Source organism: Anabas testudineus, chromosome 4 (assembly GCF_900324465.2).
Source record: "Anabas testudineus chromosome 4, fAnaTes1.2, whole genome shotgun sequence".
In the NCBI taxonomy this organism is placed as follows: domain Eukaryota; kingdom Metazoa; phylum Chordata; class Actinopteri; order Anabantiformes; family Anabantidae; genus Anabas; species Anabas testudineus.
The window spans coordinates 8332930-8348955 of record NC_046613.1 but is presented as its reverse complement, the minus strand read 5'-3'; the positions used below and the strand labels follow the sequence as shown (position 1 = coordinate 8348955).

Sequence of the window (16026 nt, the reverse complement as noted above, 5' to 3'; positions counted from 1 at the left end):
GATTGACACATGATGATAGTACTGATGTATTGTTTCTTCTGCACTTCACACTCTACTGAAGATGAATGAATGAAGTATCCTGTTTGTTACCAGCAGTGATAATAAATGTTGACATGAGTTAATAAACATCACTGAGGTTGATTTATTTACACACACAAATCATGTTATATCAAATCTGACAAAATCAAATATAAAGTCAAAAGCTTGGAATGTAATTCTAATGTTTTATTCCTTCTTCTAGAAGATATTTATAAGGTATTTTAAATGTATAAAACTGTAAATGCAATGCATCACAGTGATTCACTGTGTTGCGTTTGGGACAGTTTATCGTGGCACAGCACAGAGGCGGTAAGGTTTGGGACAGCGAGTGGCTCCTAGAGTGAACTCCAGAGTAGGCTGCTCTCCAGGAGGTGGTGAGAAGGAAAACCTCTGAAGGAGGGAGGTAAAGAAGAGGAACAACTCCATCCTGGCCAGCTGTTCCCCAATACACACACGCTTACCTGAGAGTACACAAAACAACAGATGAGTTTGAATCAGACGATGTTCTAGAGATTAGTTTTTAACAGATTATTACACCAGTGTTTTTGTACATAATTTTTTTTTTTCTGTTTAATCTCTTTTGTTAAATCAGCTTGTAAATGTACTGACAGTTACAAGCTGAGCTACCTTCTCACTTACCAGCTGAAAAGGGAAGGAAGGCCTCTCTCTTCCTAAATTTACCATCCTGGTCCAGAAAGTGTTTAGGGTTGAAAGAGTGAGGAGTTTCCCACATGGACTCATCATGTAGGATGGAGTTCAGTGTGGGCAGGATCATGGTGCCCTGAAGAAATAGTAATGAAAACAAATCGGTTTGATTGAACCAATATATATTTTTTGTATTTGTTCTATTTAAATTCTCGTATGTTTTTTAATAAACAAAGAAGAGGTTTGAAACGCCTGCTTATTCAGCACATGCAAAAGGAATTCTGACTTTAATTGTTTAAATAGAAAACAAGTTGGCAAATTATGAAAAAAGCATATTCTCACATTAAGCATGTGTCTTAAGTACCTTTGGGATTGTGTACTTGTCGATAATGGTGTCCTTTTTTGCAGTGCGGAACAAATTGAGTGGTACGATGTCCCCCATCCTCTGGATCTCATGGATGACAGCATCAGTGTAGGGCATGTTTTCTCTGTCAGTCACAGAAGGCTGTCTGGATGAACCAATCACAGCATCTATCTCAGCCTGGACTCTTTCTACACACAGTGAAAACAGGAAACACTGTGAGTCTGTGCACTGTGTAGACGACTGTGGGGAAAATGTTGTGCAACATCCCACATACTCTCTTACGACAAAGCGCTGACCTGTGAGAGACCCTTGATATTTTAATCAATGTGAAGATGATTACAAAAAATGTAGGAGTGAGGCAGGACAGATATTACTCACACACACACTCACCTTGTATGTGGGGGTAGTAGATCATATACAACAGTCCCCAGTGTAAAGTAGTGGTAGTAGTTTCAGTTCCAGCAGAAAACAGGTCCAGGGCGCAAATACACAAATTGTTTAAATCAAAACCAGAATCTTTGTCCTCCTTCTGTGTGACAAAAAAGACAGAATCAGAAAATGTAAAAAGAACAAACAATATAGACACATTGAAACACTCACCTCTCCCATTTCTATGAGGAAGGAGTCAATGTAGTCTCTTGGTGAGGAGGGGTCCAGGTTTTCTCTGTGCTCTATGATCTTGATTTTTATGAAGTCCTTTATCTTCTGTGACAGTGCGAATATCCTCTGGTGAGGTCCGGGTAGCCAATCCATCAGCCGGGGCACTATGTTGTAAATCTACAGAACAGGGAGTCACTTAGCAGATCATCAGGGAACAGTAAAAGTTTCTGTTGTCATCCAAGAAAGATAAACTACAGCTTTGTAATCTACTGTAATAATAGTACATATGAAACATACTATAAATCTTTCGTTAAATCGTTATATGTTGTGTTGTGGAGACAGAGACCATGTTGAGTAGTATGTGACTGGAATTACCAACACGGAAGCATTGTTATTAAAATAAACGGTGAACATAAAGGTTCCAGCTAGAAAAATCTCCAATGACCACTGCGCGCTGCATCGTGTTTAAGAGGCTGACCTGTGCCCACAAACTTCCTTCTAATTGCAGCGACTCGTTGAAGTCCTGGAGAATGGACTGGTACTGCTTGTCACTGTACTCGAATCGTTCTCCAAACACCAGACAGCAGATGATGTTGGACACAGCATTGTTTATCAGTGACTGGGCATTGAAAGGCTGTCCTGAAAAATAAATAAATAAAGAGAAAACAGAATTATGTTTGTAAAAAAGTAACAAAGTCAAAACATATAATGTGTGACGAGCAGCAGGAGAACAAGTATGAAGCTAAGAAGTCACTCAGTAAGTTGCATGTTTCGATGCACTGAGCTGTCTGTGCATACTTTATTGTAACCAGGTAGGAAAGGAAAATCACACACTCATGTAATACAGCTAAATAGTGTGATAGTAAAATAGTGTACTGCACTCTAACTACTTGAGAAGAAGTAAAACAGGTTTTGTTTCGTGCCTTGGTGAACTGCAAACGCCTCGGTGAGATAGTGGCACTCCTGCTGGATGGATGGCTCCAGGGTCTTCTTGCCCAAACCAAAGTTTCTGAGAGTATGAAGAGCAAACCTCCTCTGCTGCTTCCACAGATAACCGTTTGATGCCACAAGACCTTTGGGAACACAAAACACCATCAGCCTGAAAGAAAGTGGAATTCAATCATCACTAACTAATAGGACTGTGAGTCTGATGCTACTGACTACTACACATGAACTGGCAAAACATTCAACACACACACCTTTATTCTCAAATAACTTTTCAAACAGCGGTATGACGGGGCGGTCAGTGTAGTCCTCTCCTTGTTCCACCAGAGCTTCTCTTACGAGCTTGTAGCCATGAATGACCACAATCCTCCCTCCAAAGAGTCGAAGGCTGAAAACGTTTCCATATGTCTCTGCAAACTGAGCACAGACAGCAGGTTGGTGCTGAGTTCATTTATGCATTTAGTTACTTATAATAGTGAATTCTAGTCAAATTAAAAACTACAATTTAGTGGTGAAGTACTCCATGATTGTGAGCCTTTTAAATAAAACAAAAAACACTTCACTTGTATTCTTGTATTTACTGTGGAACAATGATGGAACATGTTTGTGTGTGATAACAGTATGTGGACCTGTGCCTTCAGTAGCTGGTGTATTCCTTGTTTGCAGCAATACCTTGAACTTAATGTTTCTTCTAACTGTTTATGAGCCCTGCACTTTGGCTTGCAGGGAGCTTCACCTGTTCCTCCTTACAGAGCAGCTTCAACTTTAAACTTCCTGCTTCAGGCCCATCCACAGCACTTCTGATGGGAAAAAGTTCAGCCACAACATCCTTCCACAGACCCGTGCCGTTCTAGTCTTATATATCTAGACTAAGCAGGACTGTGCAGCCTTTCTGCGGAAGCTTCTTCTCTGAAAACTGCGCCACTGGTGTCAAACCGACCAAGCAGATGTTTTACATGCATGTGTGCTTTGTTTATTGACGTGTTTCATTAAACTGCAGCCCCGCTCATTTGCTGTATGTATCGACAGCCGTGCGGACTCGTACCTCGGTGAGCTGCAGGTGGAGTCTGTCGGGATCCACTCGGTGCAGGTCACCAATGACAGGAAGAGCCCACGGTCCAGGTGGGAAGTCTGTCGGCACTCTGTTCTTCCAAACATCACACAAGAGCAGGAAGATGCACAGAAACATCAAAACACTCCTACAGTCCAACCACTCCAAGCCGACAACACTGTTCAATGTCTCCATTGTGCAGCTGACTTACAGCACTTTGTTACACCTGGATCAGAGTTCATCACTGACGTAATGCTTGGCATCCGGTTTGGTGCCTCACCTTCAGAATAAAAGCGCAGGTAAACTCTGTAACTGTGTCCTTATCACAGTGATACAACAGCTTAATGTTGTAGCTGCTCCAACTGGGGCTAACTTATTTATTAATCTATAATGATATGATTTAGTATTTATTAGTTGTTTCTTTTCTAAGTAGCTGTTGGGGGAATATGGAGGGACAAGTCATTTTTTTAGAAGTATACATTAGCAATAAATTGTATTACTCAAAAAAGTACAAACCCCATTTTCTGAAAAAATGTCATACTTTCATTAAATCACTCAAACGTTGTTTTTTATTGACAATATTAAAAGGGACATATGTTGACATTACGCTGGCTACCGGACTTTAGCTGCTCAACAGTCTGTGGTTACTGTCTGAATCGCGTCCTCTCGATGTGCTGAGCATTTTGGAACAGAATAGGAGACAAATGGTTGAGGAGCAGTAAAGGCCCAGAATAAAAGCTTTAACCACCACTGTAGATGTAGAAGTAAAATCATGAGGAAGACTCGTGCAAACATTTAAATGTCTGAAATATTGTTGAGTATTTTATTACTGTTCCATCTGTTACATAAACATCCATCAACTGTCCAACAACTATACTATATTTGTCCATTAAACATTTTTACCTTGCTTTGCCATCTGGACTGATGATTTACTGACTGATTACTGACAAATAGGTTTTTAATAAAAATAACAGCTATGTTAAAACTTTGACAAGAACACAGTGATTTAAAATAGTTGAGTTCATTAATACGGAGCCAAATCACAACAAAAGTCATGTCAAGGCTCTTTACAGTGTACAGTTTAGGACCTTACAGAATACTATATATATCATGAAGAAAGTTAGATTAATTGTGTTGTGACACAGAGATGATTTAGTTTGAGACAGTTTATCGTGCTACAGCACAGAGGCGGTAAGGTTTGGGACTGCGCATGGCTCCTAGAGTGAACTCCAGAGTAGGCTGCTCTCCAGGAGGAGCTGAGAAGGAAAACCTCTGAAGGAGGGAGGTAAAGAAGAGGAACAACTCCATCCTGGCCAGCTGTTCCCCAATACACACACGCTTACCTGAGAGTACACAAAACAACAGATGAGTTTGATTCAGATAATGTTCATAATATTCAAGAGATTCATTTTGATCAGAGAACATTACTGCAGCTCTGCTACAAACCTCACAAAGTTCTCACCAAACAATGAGAATAATGTTACAGTAAACATTTACACAAAAGACTTGTAACTACTGACTTACCAGCTGAAAAGGGAAGGAAGGCCTCTCTCTTCCTAAATTTACCCTCCTGGTCCAGAAAGTGTTGAGGGTTGAAGGAGTGAGGAGTTTCCCACATTGACTCATCATGTAGGACGGAGTTCAGTGTGGCCAGGATTATGGTGCCCTGAAAAAGTTATTTAAATGGAAAAATCAGTTTGACTGATAATGTGACGAACTTCATCTGTAGGAGCCTTTTTTTAAAAAAATATTGTTTATGGTTGTTGTTTATTCCCCTGACCACCATGGGGCACTGGTTCCCTCTAATGTAGATAACAAACCTACAGTATTATCAGTATTAAACAGCCTCTGTGACTGGCACCAGGTGTTGCTTGGTGTTGGTGAAGAGGCACATCTACTGATTAAGACACCATTATATGATCCAAAGTTTCAGAAAAGCTATTGAAAAGACGTGGTGAATGAGGTGAAATGATTGTGTGAATTTAGCAGGTGTAAAAACATGATCATTTAAAACCCCCAGAACCAGAATACAACAGTGGTTTTCTATGTTTTATACGAATAACCTACTGTACATAAATACCCATATATATTTTACACATAAATTCTGTTTATTTACCAAATTGTAACATGGTTCAAAAATATATTTATGTAGTAACTGTTTAGCTGATAAAGCTGGTCTACTTTTTATTAAAGTTATCCTCAGATTACTGACAAGGACTTCTTCATCTTACTTAGAAAGAAATAAATAAAAAAAAGAGTCTCATGTACCTTTGGGATTGTGTACTTGTCGAGGATTGTGTCCTTAGTTGTCATGCGTATCACATTGAGTGGGACGATGTTGCCCCATCCTCTGGATCTCATGGATGACAGCATCAGTGTAGGGCATGTTTTCTCTGTCAGTCACAGAAGGCTGTCTGGATGAACCAATCACAGCATCTATTTCAGCCTGGACTCTTTCTGGACACAGTGAAAACAAAAAACACTCTTGTTGCAGCTACTACCTATAACAGATCACTGATGCTCTAAAGTCATGGTGTTTACAAAAAATACGGGTGCGACAGATATTACTCACAAACACTCACCTTGTATGTCAGGGTAGAGGATCATGTACAACAGTCCCCAGTGTAAAGTAGTGGTAGTAGTTTCAGTTCCAGCACCGAACAGGTCCATGGTGCAAAAAACCAAACAGTCTAAATCAAAACCAGATTCTTTGTCCTCCTCCTATCAGTGAAAGAAAACTATGTTAGCGAGGATGACTTCTTCAAACGCTGTATTTCACTGGAAAATGAAACCACAATAACAACACATTGAAGGACTCACCTCTCCCATTTCGATGAGGAAGGAGTCAATGTAGTCTCTTGGTGAGGAGGGGTCCAGGTTTTCTTTGTGCTCTATGATCTTGATTTTTATAAAGTCCCGTATTTTCTGCATCAAAGCAAATATCCTCTGGTGAGGTCCAGGTAGCCAGTCCATCAGCCGGGGCACTAGATTGTAAAACTACAGAGCAGACCAGTTACTGTTTTGCTGACAGTGTACTGTCCTACGTAATTCAACAGTTCTAACTTAGGAAATTACTCCTACTGTACCTCATCTACGTGATCTTCAAATGATCAGGATCCACACACAGACAAACATGTTACTAAAATGTTTGATATTTGTGGTATGCCAGTAAGCATTAAGCCATTTATTTAGATTTTTCACTACGTAAACATTCAACTTTCTAGAAAAAAGAATCAACACATCCCTGTAATTTGTACATTGGGGTAGTGATACTGGTTCAAATGGTCCTAGAAACACGCAAGGACACAACTAAACTATGATACTCTGTGGTACTAAACCAAATGTATTTGCTAAATCTAGGTATACCTCTTGCAACTCACCTTGCTTTATTGCTGACTAAATGTGAGAACAAGCTTGTGCAATCCAAGTAAGCTGAAACACCTGGTTTTCCAGATCAGAGCTGATCGATTTTAAGTCTCATGCTAAAGCTACCTTCCTCCAAAACTGGTTCCTGGTTTCTATCACACTTTTTCTTTGAATTCCTTTTATGTTCATGTTATTCACTTTCATACAAATTATGTTGTTATGGTTTTGGTGAATAATTTTTATAATACTGGACATTAGCTGGATACATCCTGAGCTAAAAAGGTCATCGTGAGCTGCATATTGTTGAAAAAGGTGGCTCACCTGTGCAACTTGAGTTCCCCCAAATTGAAGTGACTCGGTGAAACCTTGGAGAATGGACTGGTACTACTTGTCACTGCTTGTCACTGTACTGTATTCAATCGTTCAGGTCTACATCCCCTCCCGTCCACTGCGCTCAACCAGGGAACGTCGTCTGGTGGTACCAGCACCACACAGTCTACACCAAGGAAAACTGTTCAGCTCAGTGATCCCAAGATGGTGGAATGAGCTGCCTATCTCTGCACGCTCAGCCACCTCACTTGCAATCTTTAAAAAACTGCTGAAAACAGAACTCTTCCGCATCTTCCTTTGCACTTAAAAAAGAAAAAAAAAAAAAAAAATTCTACCCTTTCTTTCTAACATCTCTTGAAACAGAAACACTTTTTCGATAGCACTCTGCTTTGATGTTGGTTCTCCTTGACTTAGATTTTTGCTTGCCTTGTTCCTCACTTGTAAGTCGCTTTGGATAAAAGCGTCTGCTAAATGACTAAATGTAAATGTAAATGTAAATGTACTCAAATCGGTCACCAAACACCAAGCAGCAGATGATGTTGGACACAGCATTGTTTAGCACTAAGTGGGCATTGAAAGGCTGTCCTGTAATGTATAGAGTAGGCAGAAATAACACAAAGTTAAAAATATTAAATGTGCAAGAAGCCACAAGAGAAGATAAGTCTGAAGCAGTGAGATAACCGTTTGATCCCAGAATACCTTTGGGAAACCAAAAAGCAAGGACATGTAATAAACACTAACCTATAGTTTATAATAAACTGTAAGTCTGTTGTCACTGTGGTAACTAAACATGAATTGGAAACAAATTCAACACACACACTACCTTTACTCCCCATTATCTTTTCAAACATTGGTATGTAGGGGCGGTCAGTGTAGTCCTCTCCATTCTCCACCAGGGCTTCTCTCACAAGCTTGTAGCCATTAATGATCACAACCCTTTCAGTAAAGAGTCGGAAGCTGAAAACTTTTCCATATTTCTCTGCAAACTGAGCACAGACAGCAGGTTGGTGCTGATCTGACATATTTAATTTCTCCATGTAGTTTCTCCAAACTCTATAGTGACAGTGTATTTAATATTAGGGACATTTGATTGCATTATATGTTTGACTCACACCTCTGCGAGCTGCAGATAAAATCTGCTGGGATCGATACGATGAACGTAACCGAGCAGAGGGAGGCCCCGAAGTTCAGGAGGAAGGTTTGTCGGCGATCTGCTTTTAAAAACGTAGGAAAACAGCAGGAACACACTCAGAAATATCAAGATACTCCATCCGTCTATCCACTCCAAACCGACAACACTGTATATCATCTCCATTTGTGCCACTGAAGACTGCGAAGACTAATAAATGTTCGTATCCTTATTTATTACTCAAACAGGACACTTCCTTTTTGCATATATCGCCTTCAAAATAAAAGCGCGTACACAGGTCAGAGCCTTGTGGGAATGTCAGTGTGGAAATATTATTTCACGAGTAGTGCACTAAAATTATACTTAGAACAATATTCATGACCATCTACATTTAGTAAAAAGTATCCAATGTGAACCAAACAAAGCATATTGTTATGTTATTTGATTATAACTATAGATCATGTGTGCCCATTACTTTAATGTTTGATATATGTGGGGGAATACTTTCAGGCAGCTAACTCTATAATAATTCATTGAATTTTGTGTTAATAATCTGAATTAGCCAAGTAAATGTTAACTAAGGTTAAAGGAATATAGAGGAATAAAAATATATTTTGCACTAGGTAAGAACAATGAACAGAGAAGCTGCCTGTGTTATTTTTTATTTTGTGGCCACATAAAATTCTAGTTTTGATTTTCTTTCACCTGTATTTTCTCACACTTTATTGACAATAATGTAAACCTGCAAAAGAATGTTCCATTAAGTGTCCAAGCATTACTCTTAGGTCGGAGCAGACCCTTTAGGAAACTGCGGACATATTGGCTGGTCTTCACATTTTCAACGGGCTTTTATTTTGTTTGAAGAAATGCTTTATGGCATTGAGCGTCCAAGCAGAGATGTCACAACTGAATTATTTTATTGCTGCACCATTTCACACTGGGTCAAAAGTACCTGATTGCTAATTGCATGTACTTTAAGCTTATAAAGAATATCTACAAATATTTTACACACACCACCAAAAAAAAAAAAAAAAAAAAAAAAAAAAAAAAAAAAAAATCAATTTACTGTACCAGACCTGAAATGTATTGTAGCCACCCAGAGGTGGGGCACATTGTTTTGTTGGCGTTTGACTGTTCCAGTTCCTGTTATGTGTTATGTGGTTCTTTTAATTGGTTCTTTTATTTTGTAGTGTATATAGTTGTGTGATGTCAGGTGTGCTTCCGGGGGTGGGGAAGAGTGGACCCGGGAGAAACAGGCGGGAGATTTAGAGCTTCCGGAGTGACTGAATGGGGGAGCTGAGACCTGTTGTCACTGTGTGTTATTTCATATAAAAATAAAAAGAGTTGTTCACTCTGAGGCTCGTCACATTGGTGTCACAAGTGGGATGTTTAACCTGTCTTGTTAGACCGGGAAAGAGCAAGGGAAGACCATGGAAGAAGAACTGCGGGAGCTGAAGCGAGCTGTGCTTCTGGATAGGCTGGTGCGGGCGAGACCGACCCGACGGCTCCAGCGTCCCCAGGCTTCATCTACATAAAACGAGCAAAGCACGCAGTGGTGAACAACCGTCACAAACAGAGACAGTCCCTGACGGCGCTGCACCGAGTCAGACACCCAAAACACCGGTCAAACTCCCGAGGTTCAACGGGCTGACTCCCCTGGAGCCCTACGTCACTCAAGTCCAGCTCGCCGCGCTGCACGGTGGGTGGAGCGGCAAAGACACGGCGACACAGCTGGTCCTGGCTCTGGAGGGTCCCGCTCTGCAGGTGCTAATTGATGTCGCACCGGAGCAATGGCAGGAGCTACCGGTGATCACCGCGGCGCTGGAGAGACGCTTCGGACAGCGGACCTCGACAGAGCAGGCTCGCGAGCAGCTAGCCAGTCGTCGGCGCAGTGAGGGGGAGAGTCTGGGGACGTTCGCCGCCGATCTGCAACTCTACTCGCGGCGCGGCTACCCCTCATTTCCTGCGGGGGCTCACGCCGGAGTGGCTCCGCCAACACGTCCGCCTCGCCAGGACTGGCTCTCTGGAGGAGGCGCTCCGTGAAGCAGAGCGGGCCGAGGAGGTACTGAGCCCGAGACCATCACAGCGGAGGCTCCCGGACCAGCCATCGCTGGCGCGGGCAGCCGAGTGCAGCGGTGAGATGGAGACGTCAGAGGAGAACGTCAGCCGAGCTCAACCGGCTGCCGCTCCGGTGCGTCGGCCTCGCCGAGAAGACAGCGGCTGTTTCCACTGTGGTGAACTGGGACATTTTGCCCGTGATTGCCGAAAGCTAAGGCCGGGTCACCGCAGGGAAACGGCAGCGGAGTGAGGCGGTGAAGGGGACACTCACTCCAATCAGACACACCCCTCTCGGGGAACTTTCACACAGTGGGTCGCTGTGGATTTATTAAAGGACTGTATGTGGACTGTGTTATAGAGAATCAGCAATGTCGGGCCCTGGTGGATACGGGGTCTACCATCTGCTTGCTGCGACGGGGGTTTCTCCCGGGGACAACCGGTCCAATCCCGGAGGGGTGGACCCCGACTGCTACAGAATTAATGACTGTTACTGGGGAAAAGACTGTGATGCCAGGGAAACGGGCGCTACAGGTCGCTGTGGGGGAGCAAGAGGTGAGCCATGAGTTTTGGCTTGCTGACATCCGCGACGACTGCATCATCGGCCTGGACCTGCTAACCCGCTGGGGTGCGCGTTTTGATTTGTCGGGCCCTTTGCTTCTGCAGGGAGACCGTGCCACTTCAGTCGGGCGGGGAGGGAGCATCAAACCCCGGGGACGCCGGGCTCGTCGGCGCGCTGAGGCCAACGCACTTAAGCCGTCACCTCCTTCAGCCAGCATCCCGACAACAGAGACCGCCGACGCTGTGAGGGAACTGGGTCAGCGGAGCGGCGCACATCTGGGAGAGCAGCAGAGAGAGCAGCTACAGCAGTTGTTAGCGGAGTTTGTGGACATTTTTGCTGCACGTGATGAAGATTGCACCAGAACAGGGCTGGTGCAACACCACATCAACACCGGTGAGGCCCAGCCCATCCGCCTGCGACCCCACCGGCTGCCTCTCTCCAAACGCCAAGCGGCAGCGGAGCTGATCAACGCCATGGCCGCGAACAGCATCATCGAGCCGTCGGACAGCCCCTGGGCGGCCCCAGTGGTGATGGTGAGGAAGAAAGGGGGTGGCTGGCGGCTCTGTGTAGACTACAGACGCCTTAACGCAGTCACTCTAAAAGACTCCTATCCACTACCCCGCATCGATGACGCTCTGGATTATGTGGCGGGGTCGTGTTGGTTCAGCTCCCTGGACCTGAGGAGCGGTTACTGGCAAGTGGAGCTGGCCCCGGAGGCTCGAGCCAAAACGGCTTTCACCATCGGCCAGGGACTGTGGCAGTTCCGGGTCATGCCATTTGGACTGTGTAACGCCCCCGCCACCTTTGAGCGCCTCATGGAGCGGGTGCTGAAAGACATTCCCAGGAGCCGCTGTGTGGTGTATCTGGACAATCTGTTAGTGCACGCCAGAGACTTTGAGGGTGTGCTTGCGAACCTGCGGGAGGTCTTCACCGTCATCCCTCAGGCTGGGCTCCGGCTGAACCCGGCAAAGTGCAATCTGCTGGCTAGAGAAACGGCGTTTCTGGGGCACGTGGTCAGCGCACACGGGGTGTCCACAGATCCGGCCAAGGTATCGGCAGTCCGGGACTGGCCGACGCCCACCACCGCCAGTGAGCTGAGCAGCTTCCTGGGGCTAGCCTCCTATTACCGGAGGTTTGTCCGGGGCTTCGCCACTATCGCCAGCCCGCTGCATCGGCTGACAGAGAAGGGCAACCCTGCGCTGCAGAGGAGTGTCGTCACTGCCAGCGTCAGGAGGAGAGGGAGCTGGGACCCGAGGCAGCCACCGCCCGCCTAGGAGTTGACAGCGCAGAGGCAGAGCAGCTGTTCACTGGGGGGCCGATCCTGTGCTATCAATGGTGAGAGGCTGGCTGGAAGCTCAGCAGCGTCCAGACTGGCCAGCAGTGTCTGCAGAGGAGCCTGAGGTGAAGGTCCTCCATTCCCAGTGGAGCAACTTGGAGCTTTACGACCACGTGCTGTACAGACGGTGGAGAGCGCCAGACCAGGGGTCGGACAGGCTGCAGCTTCTGGTTCCTCGCGCCCTGCGGCCCGAGGTCCTCCAGCTGGTCCATGGAACGGCAGGGGCTGGTCACTACGGCAACACCAAAACGATTCCCCGTCTGAGGCAGAGGTTCTACTGGCCTGGCTGTCGTCAGGATGTGGAGCTCCATGTCCAATGCTGTGACACCTGCACCGCCCAGAAAGGACCCTGTCAGCGTTCCAGGGGTCCGCTGCAGCAGTACCTGGTGGGAGCCCCGATGGAGAGGGTCGGGGTGGACATTTTAGGGCCATTTCCCCTCACAGAGTCCGGTAACGGCTACGTCCTCGTTACAATGGATTATTTCACTAAGTGGCCAGAGGCGTATGCGGTGCCGGACCAGAGCGCCATCACATCAGCGCAGAAACTGGTGGACGAGATGTTCACCAGATTTGGGGTTCCTGCGGAGCTCCATAGTGACCAGGGGCGTAAGTTCGAGAGCCGGCTGTTTAGTGAGGTGTGCCAGAGGATGGGAGTGAGGAAAACAGGGACCACTCCACTTCACCCACAGAGCGACAGGCTGGTGGAGCGTTTCAACCGCACCCTGGCCACCCAGCTTGCCATCTTGACCAGCCATCACCAGCGAGATTGGGATCAGCACCTGCCTCTGGTCCTCTGGTCATACCGGACTGCTGTACAGGAGTCCAGCCAGTGCACACCTGCTGCACTGATGTTTGGCAGAGAGCTCCGCACCCCAGTCGACTTGGTCTTTGGATCGCCACCAGAACCGGATGGACTATTACAAGCGCCTGAGAAAGAGACTCAGACTGGTGCACGATTTGACCCCACGCGCACAGAAGGACGCTGGGGTCAAACAGAAAAGGGCGTATGAAGCTCGCTGCCAGGGGCGCAGATTTGCACCTGGAGACAAAGTGTGGGTGTATTGCCCGGTGAGAAGGAGAGGGATCTCACCAAAGCTCTGCAGCCACTGGCAAGGGCCGGGGGAGGTGTTGGAACGGCTCTCAGAGGTTGTCTTTCGGGTTCAGATGCCTGGTTGGAGGCGGAGGGTGGTGCTGCACCGGGACCAGCTGGCACCCTACCACCCGCTTGCCCCGACTGGGGATGATGATGAGGGTGAGGACGACCCTCCACCTGTCATTCCCGGTGACAGTGACAGAGACACTAATGGACTTGGGACATTTTCCGACTCTGGGGGTGGGGATCGGGAGAGACCGGTGCGTCAACGGCGCCGGCCTGATCATTTAAGGGACTTTGTCACAGGGACTGAGGTTAGTGGGGACACTTAAACCTCTTAGGGGGGGGCTGTGTAGCGACCCAGAGGTGGGGCACATTGTTTTGTTGGCGTTTGACTGTTCCAGTTCCTGTTATGTGTTATGTGGTTCTTTTAATTGGTTCTTTTATTTTGTAGTGTATATAGTTGTGTGATGTCAGGTGTGCTTCCGGGGGTGGGGAAGAGTGGACCCGGGAGAAACAGGCGGGAGATTTAGAGCTTCCGGAGTGACTGAATGGGGAGCTGAGACCTGTTGTCACTGTGTGTTATTTCATATAAAAATAAAAAGAGTTGTTCACTCTGAGGCTCGTCACAGTATTTTGTACCTTTCTTTGCCAAGTGTATTGTTGATCCATTGATTACTAGTCTTGTTCACTCTGAAATCCAAATTTATCATAATCATTCAAGCACTTTCTGAGTTTATAGACTTTACTAGCTGACTTTGTTAAGTTTTGTATTGTACTCAGAAACAATGAAGAGGGTGTGATGAGTGGTCACACCTTTACAGCAAGTGTATTCTGAGAGTAGAAGAAGGAAGGGTAGAGTACATATAAACAAGGGGCATTCTTGCCCAAACCAAAGTTTCTGAGAGTATGAAGAGCAAACCTCCTCTGCTGCTTCCACAGATAACCGTTTGATGCCACAAGACCTTTGGGAACACAAAACACCATCAGCCTGAAAGAAAGTGGAATTCAATCATCACTAACTAATAGGACTGTGAGTCTGATGCTACTGACTACTACACATGAACTGGCAAAACATTCAACACACACACACCTTTATTCTCAAATAACTTTTCAAACAGCGGTATGACGGGGCGGTCAGTGTAGTCCTCTCCTTGTTCCACCAGAGCTTCTCTTACGAGCTTGTAGCCATGAATGACCACAATCCTCCCTCCAAAGAGTCGAAGGCTGAAAACGCTTCCATATGTCTCTGCAAACTGAGCACAGACAGCAGGTTGGTGCTGAGTTCATTTATGCATTTAGTTACTTATAATAGTGAATTCTAGTCAAATTAAAAACTACAATTTAGTGGTGAAGTACTCCATGATTGTGAGCCTTTTAAATAAAACAAAAAACACTTCACTTGTATTCCTGTATTTACTGTGGAACAATGATGGAACATGTTTGTGTGTGATAACAGTATGTGGACCTGTGCCTTCAGTAGCTGGTGTATTCCTTGTTTGCAGCAATACCTTGAACTTAATGTTTCTTCTAACTGTTTATGAGCCCTGCACTTTGGCTTGCAGGGAGCTTCACCTGTTCCTCCTTACAGAGCAGCTTCAACTTTAAACTTCCTGCTTCAGGCCCATCCACAGCACTTCTGATGGGATAAAGTTCAGCCACAACATCCTTCCACAGACCCGTGCCGTTCTAGTCTTTTATTTCTAGACTAAGCAGGACGGTGCAGCCTTTCTGCGGAAGCTTCTTCTCTGAAAACTGCGCCACTGGTGTCAAACCGACCAAGCAGATGTTTTACATGCATGTGTGCTTTGTTTATTGACGTGTTTCATTAAATTGCAGCCCCGCTCATTTGCTGTATGTATCGACAGCCGTGCGGACTCGTACCTCGGTGAGCTGCAGGTGGAGTCTGTCGGGATCCACTCGGTGCAGGTCACCAATGACAGGAAGAGCCCACGGTCCAGGTGGGAACAGGAAGTGCTTCATTAACAAAATGATGTAATATTTATTACTTTTCTAATAGCTGTTGGGGGAATATGGAGGGACAAGTCATTTTTAGAAGTATAAATTAGCAATTAATGGTATTAAAATGTACAAACCCCATTTCCCCAATTGGCATATTTTCGTTAAGTCCCTAATACTGACAATATTAAAAGGTACATATGTTGAGTGTTTTCACTGATTCACTTTCATTGAACGTAGGATACAAATGATTAAGACAGATGTGGACATGGTTGCAGGAGCATTAAGGCCCAGAATAAAAGCTTTAACCACCACTGTAGGTGTAGAAGTAAAATCATGAGGAAGACTCAAAAACATTTAAATGTCCGAAATATTATTAAGTACTGTATTACTGTTTCCTTTGATACTAATTAAATAAACTCAACGGCAAATTGCATGCACTCTAAGCTACTTTCCAACTGGACTGATGATCCACTGAATGATAATTGGAAAAAAAGTTTTAGATTAAAATAACAGATATTTTAAAACTGTGATAAGAACACAGCGATTCAA

General features: G+C 45.1%; 2 protein-coding genes, 2 long non-coding RNA genes and 1 pseudogene across 4 annotated transcripts; all 5 read right to left on the bottom strand.

Moving 5' to 3' along the window:
* Positions 1 to 174: 174 nt before the first annotated feature.
* Positions 175 to 2743, bottom strand: LOC113152309 (annotated as a pseudogene).
* Positions 2744 to 2983: 240 nt separating this feature from the next.
* Positions 2984 to 3903, bottom strand: LOC113152322. The gene is made up of 3 exons (XR_003297896.1): positions 3856 to 3903; positions 3639 to 3735; positions 2984 to 3010 (listed from the first exon to the last, which is right to left on the bottom strand). It is a non-coding gene; the product is annotated as an uncharacterized LOC113152322 (long non-coding RNA).
* Positions 3904 to 4438: 535 nt separating this feature from the next.
* LOC113152313 (cytochrome P450 2J5-like) lies at positions 4439 to 7502 on the bottom strand. Its single transcript, XM_026345488.1, is given in 7 exon segments — positions 4439 to 4987; positions 5169 to 5310; positions 5913 to 5987; positions 5989 to 6101; positions 6227 to 6365; positions 6465 to 6641; positions 7332 to 7502. Coding segments are annotated over 6 exon segments (798 nt in total). The 5' UTR covers positions 6618 to 6641; positions 7332 to 7502; the 3' UTR covers positions 4439 to 4811.
* A 494-nt stretch (positions 7503 to 7996) lies between these two features.
* Positions 7997 to 9479, bottom strand: LOC113152319. Its single transcript, XR_003297893.1, has 3 exons — positions 8455 to 9479; positions 8164 to 8326; positions 7997 to 8039 (listed from the first exon to the last, which is right to left on the bottom strand). It is a non-coding gene; the product is annotated as an uncharacterized LOC113152319 (long non-coding RNA).
* A 4514-nt stretch (positions 9480 to 13993) lies between these two features.
* LOC113152440 (cytochrome P450 2J1-like) lies at positions 13994 to 15498 on the bottom strand. The gene is made up of 3 exons (XM_026345695.1): positions 15400 to 15498; positions 14609 to 14771; positions 13994 to 14480 (listed from the first exon to the last, which is right to left on the bottom strand). The coding sequence occupies exons 1-3, from the start codon at positions 15496 to 15498 to the stop codon at positions 14326 to 14328; spliced, it is 417 nt and encodes a 138-aa protein (XP_026201480.1). The 3' UTR covers positions 13994 to 14325.
* Between the last annotated feature and the right edge of the window lie 528 nt (positions 15499 to 16026).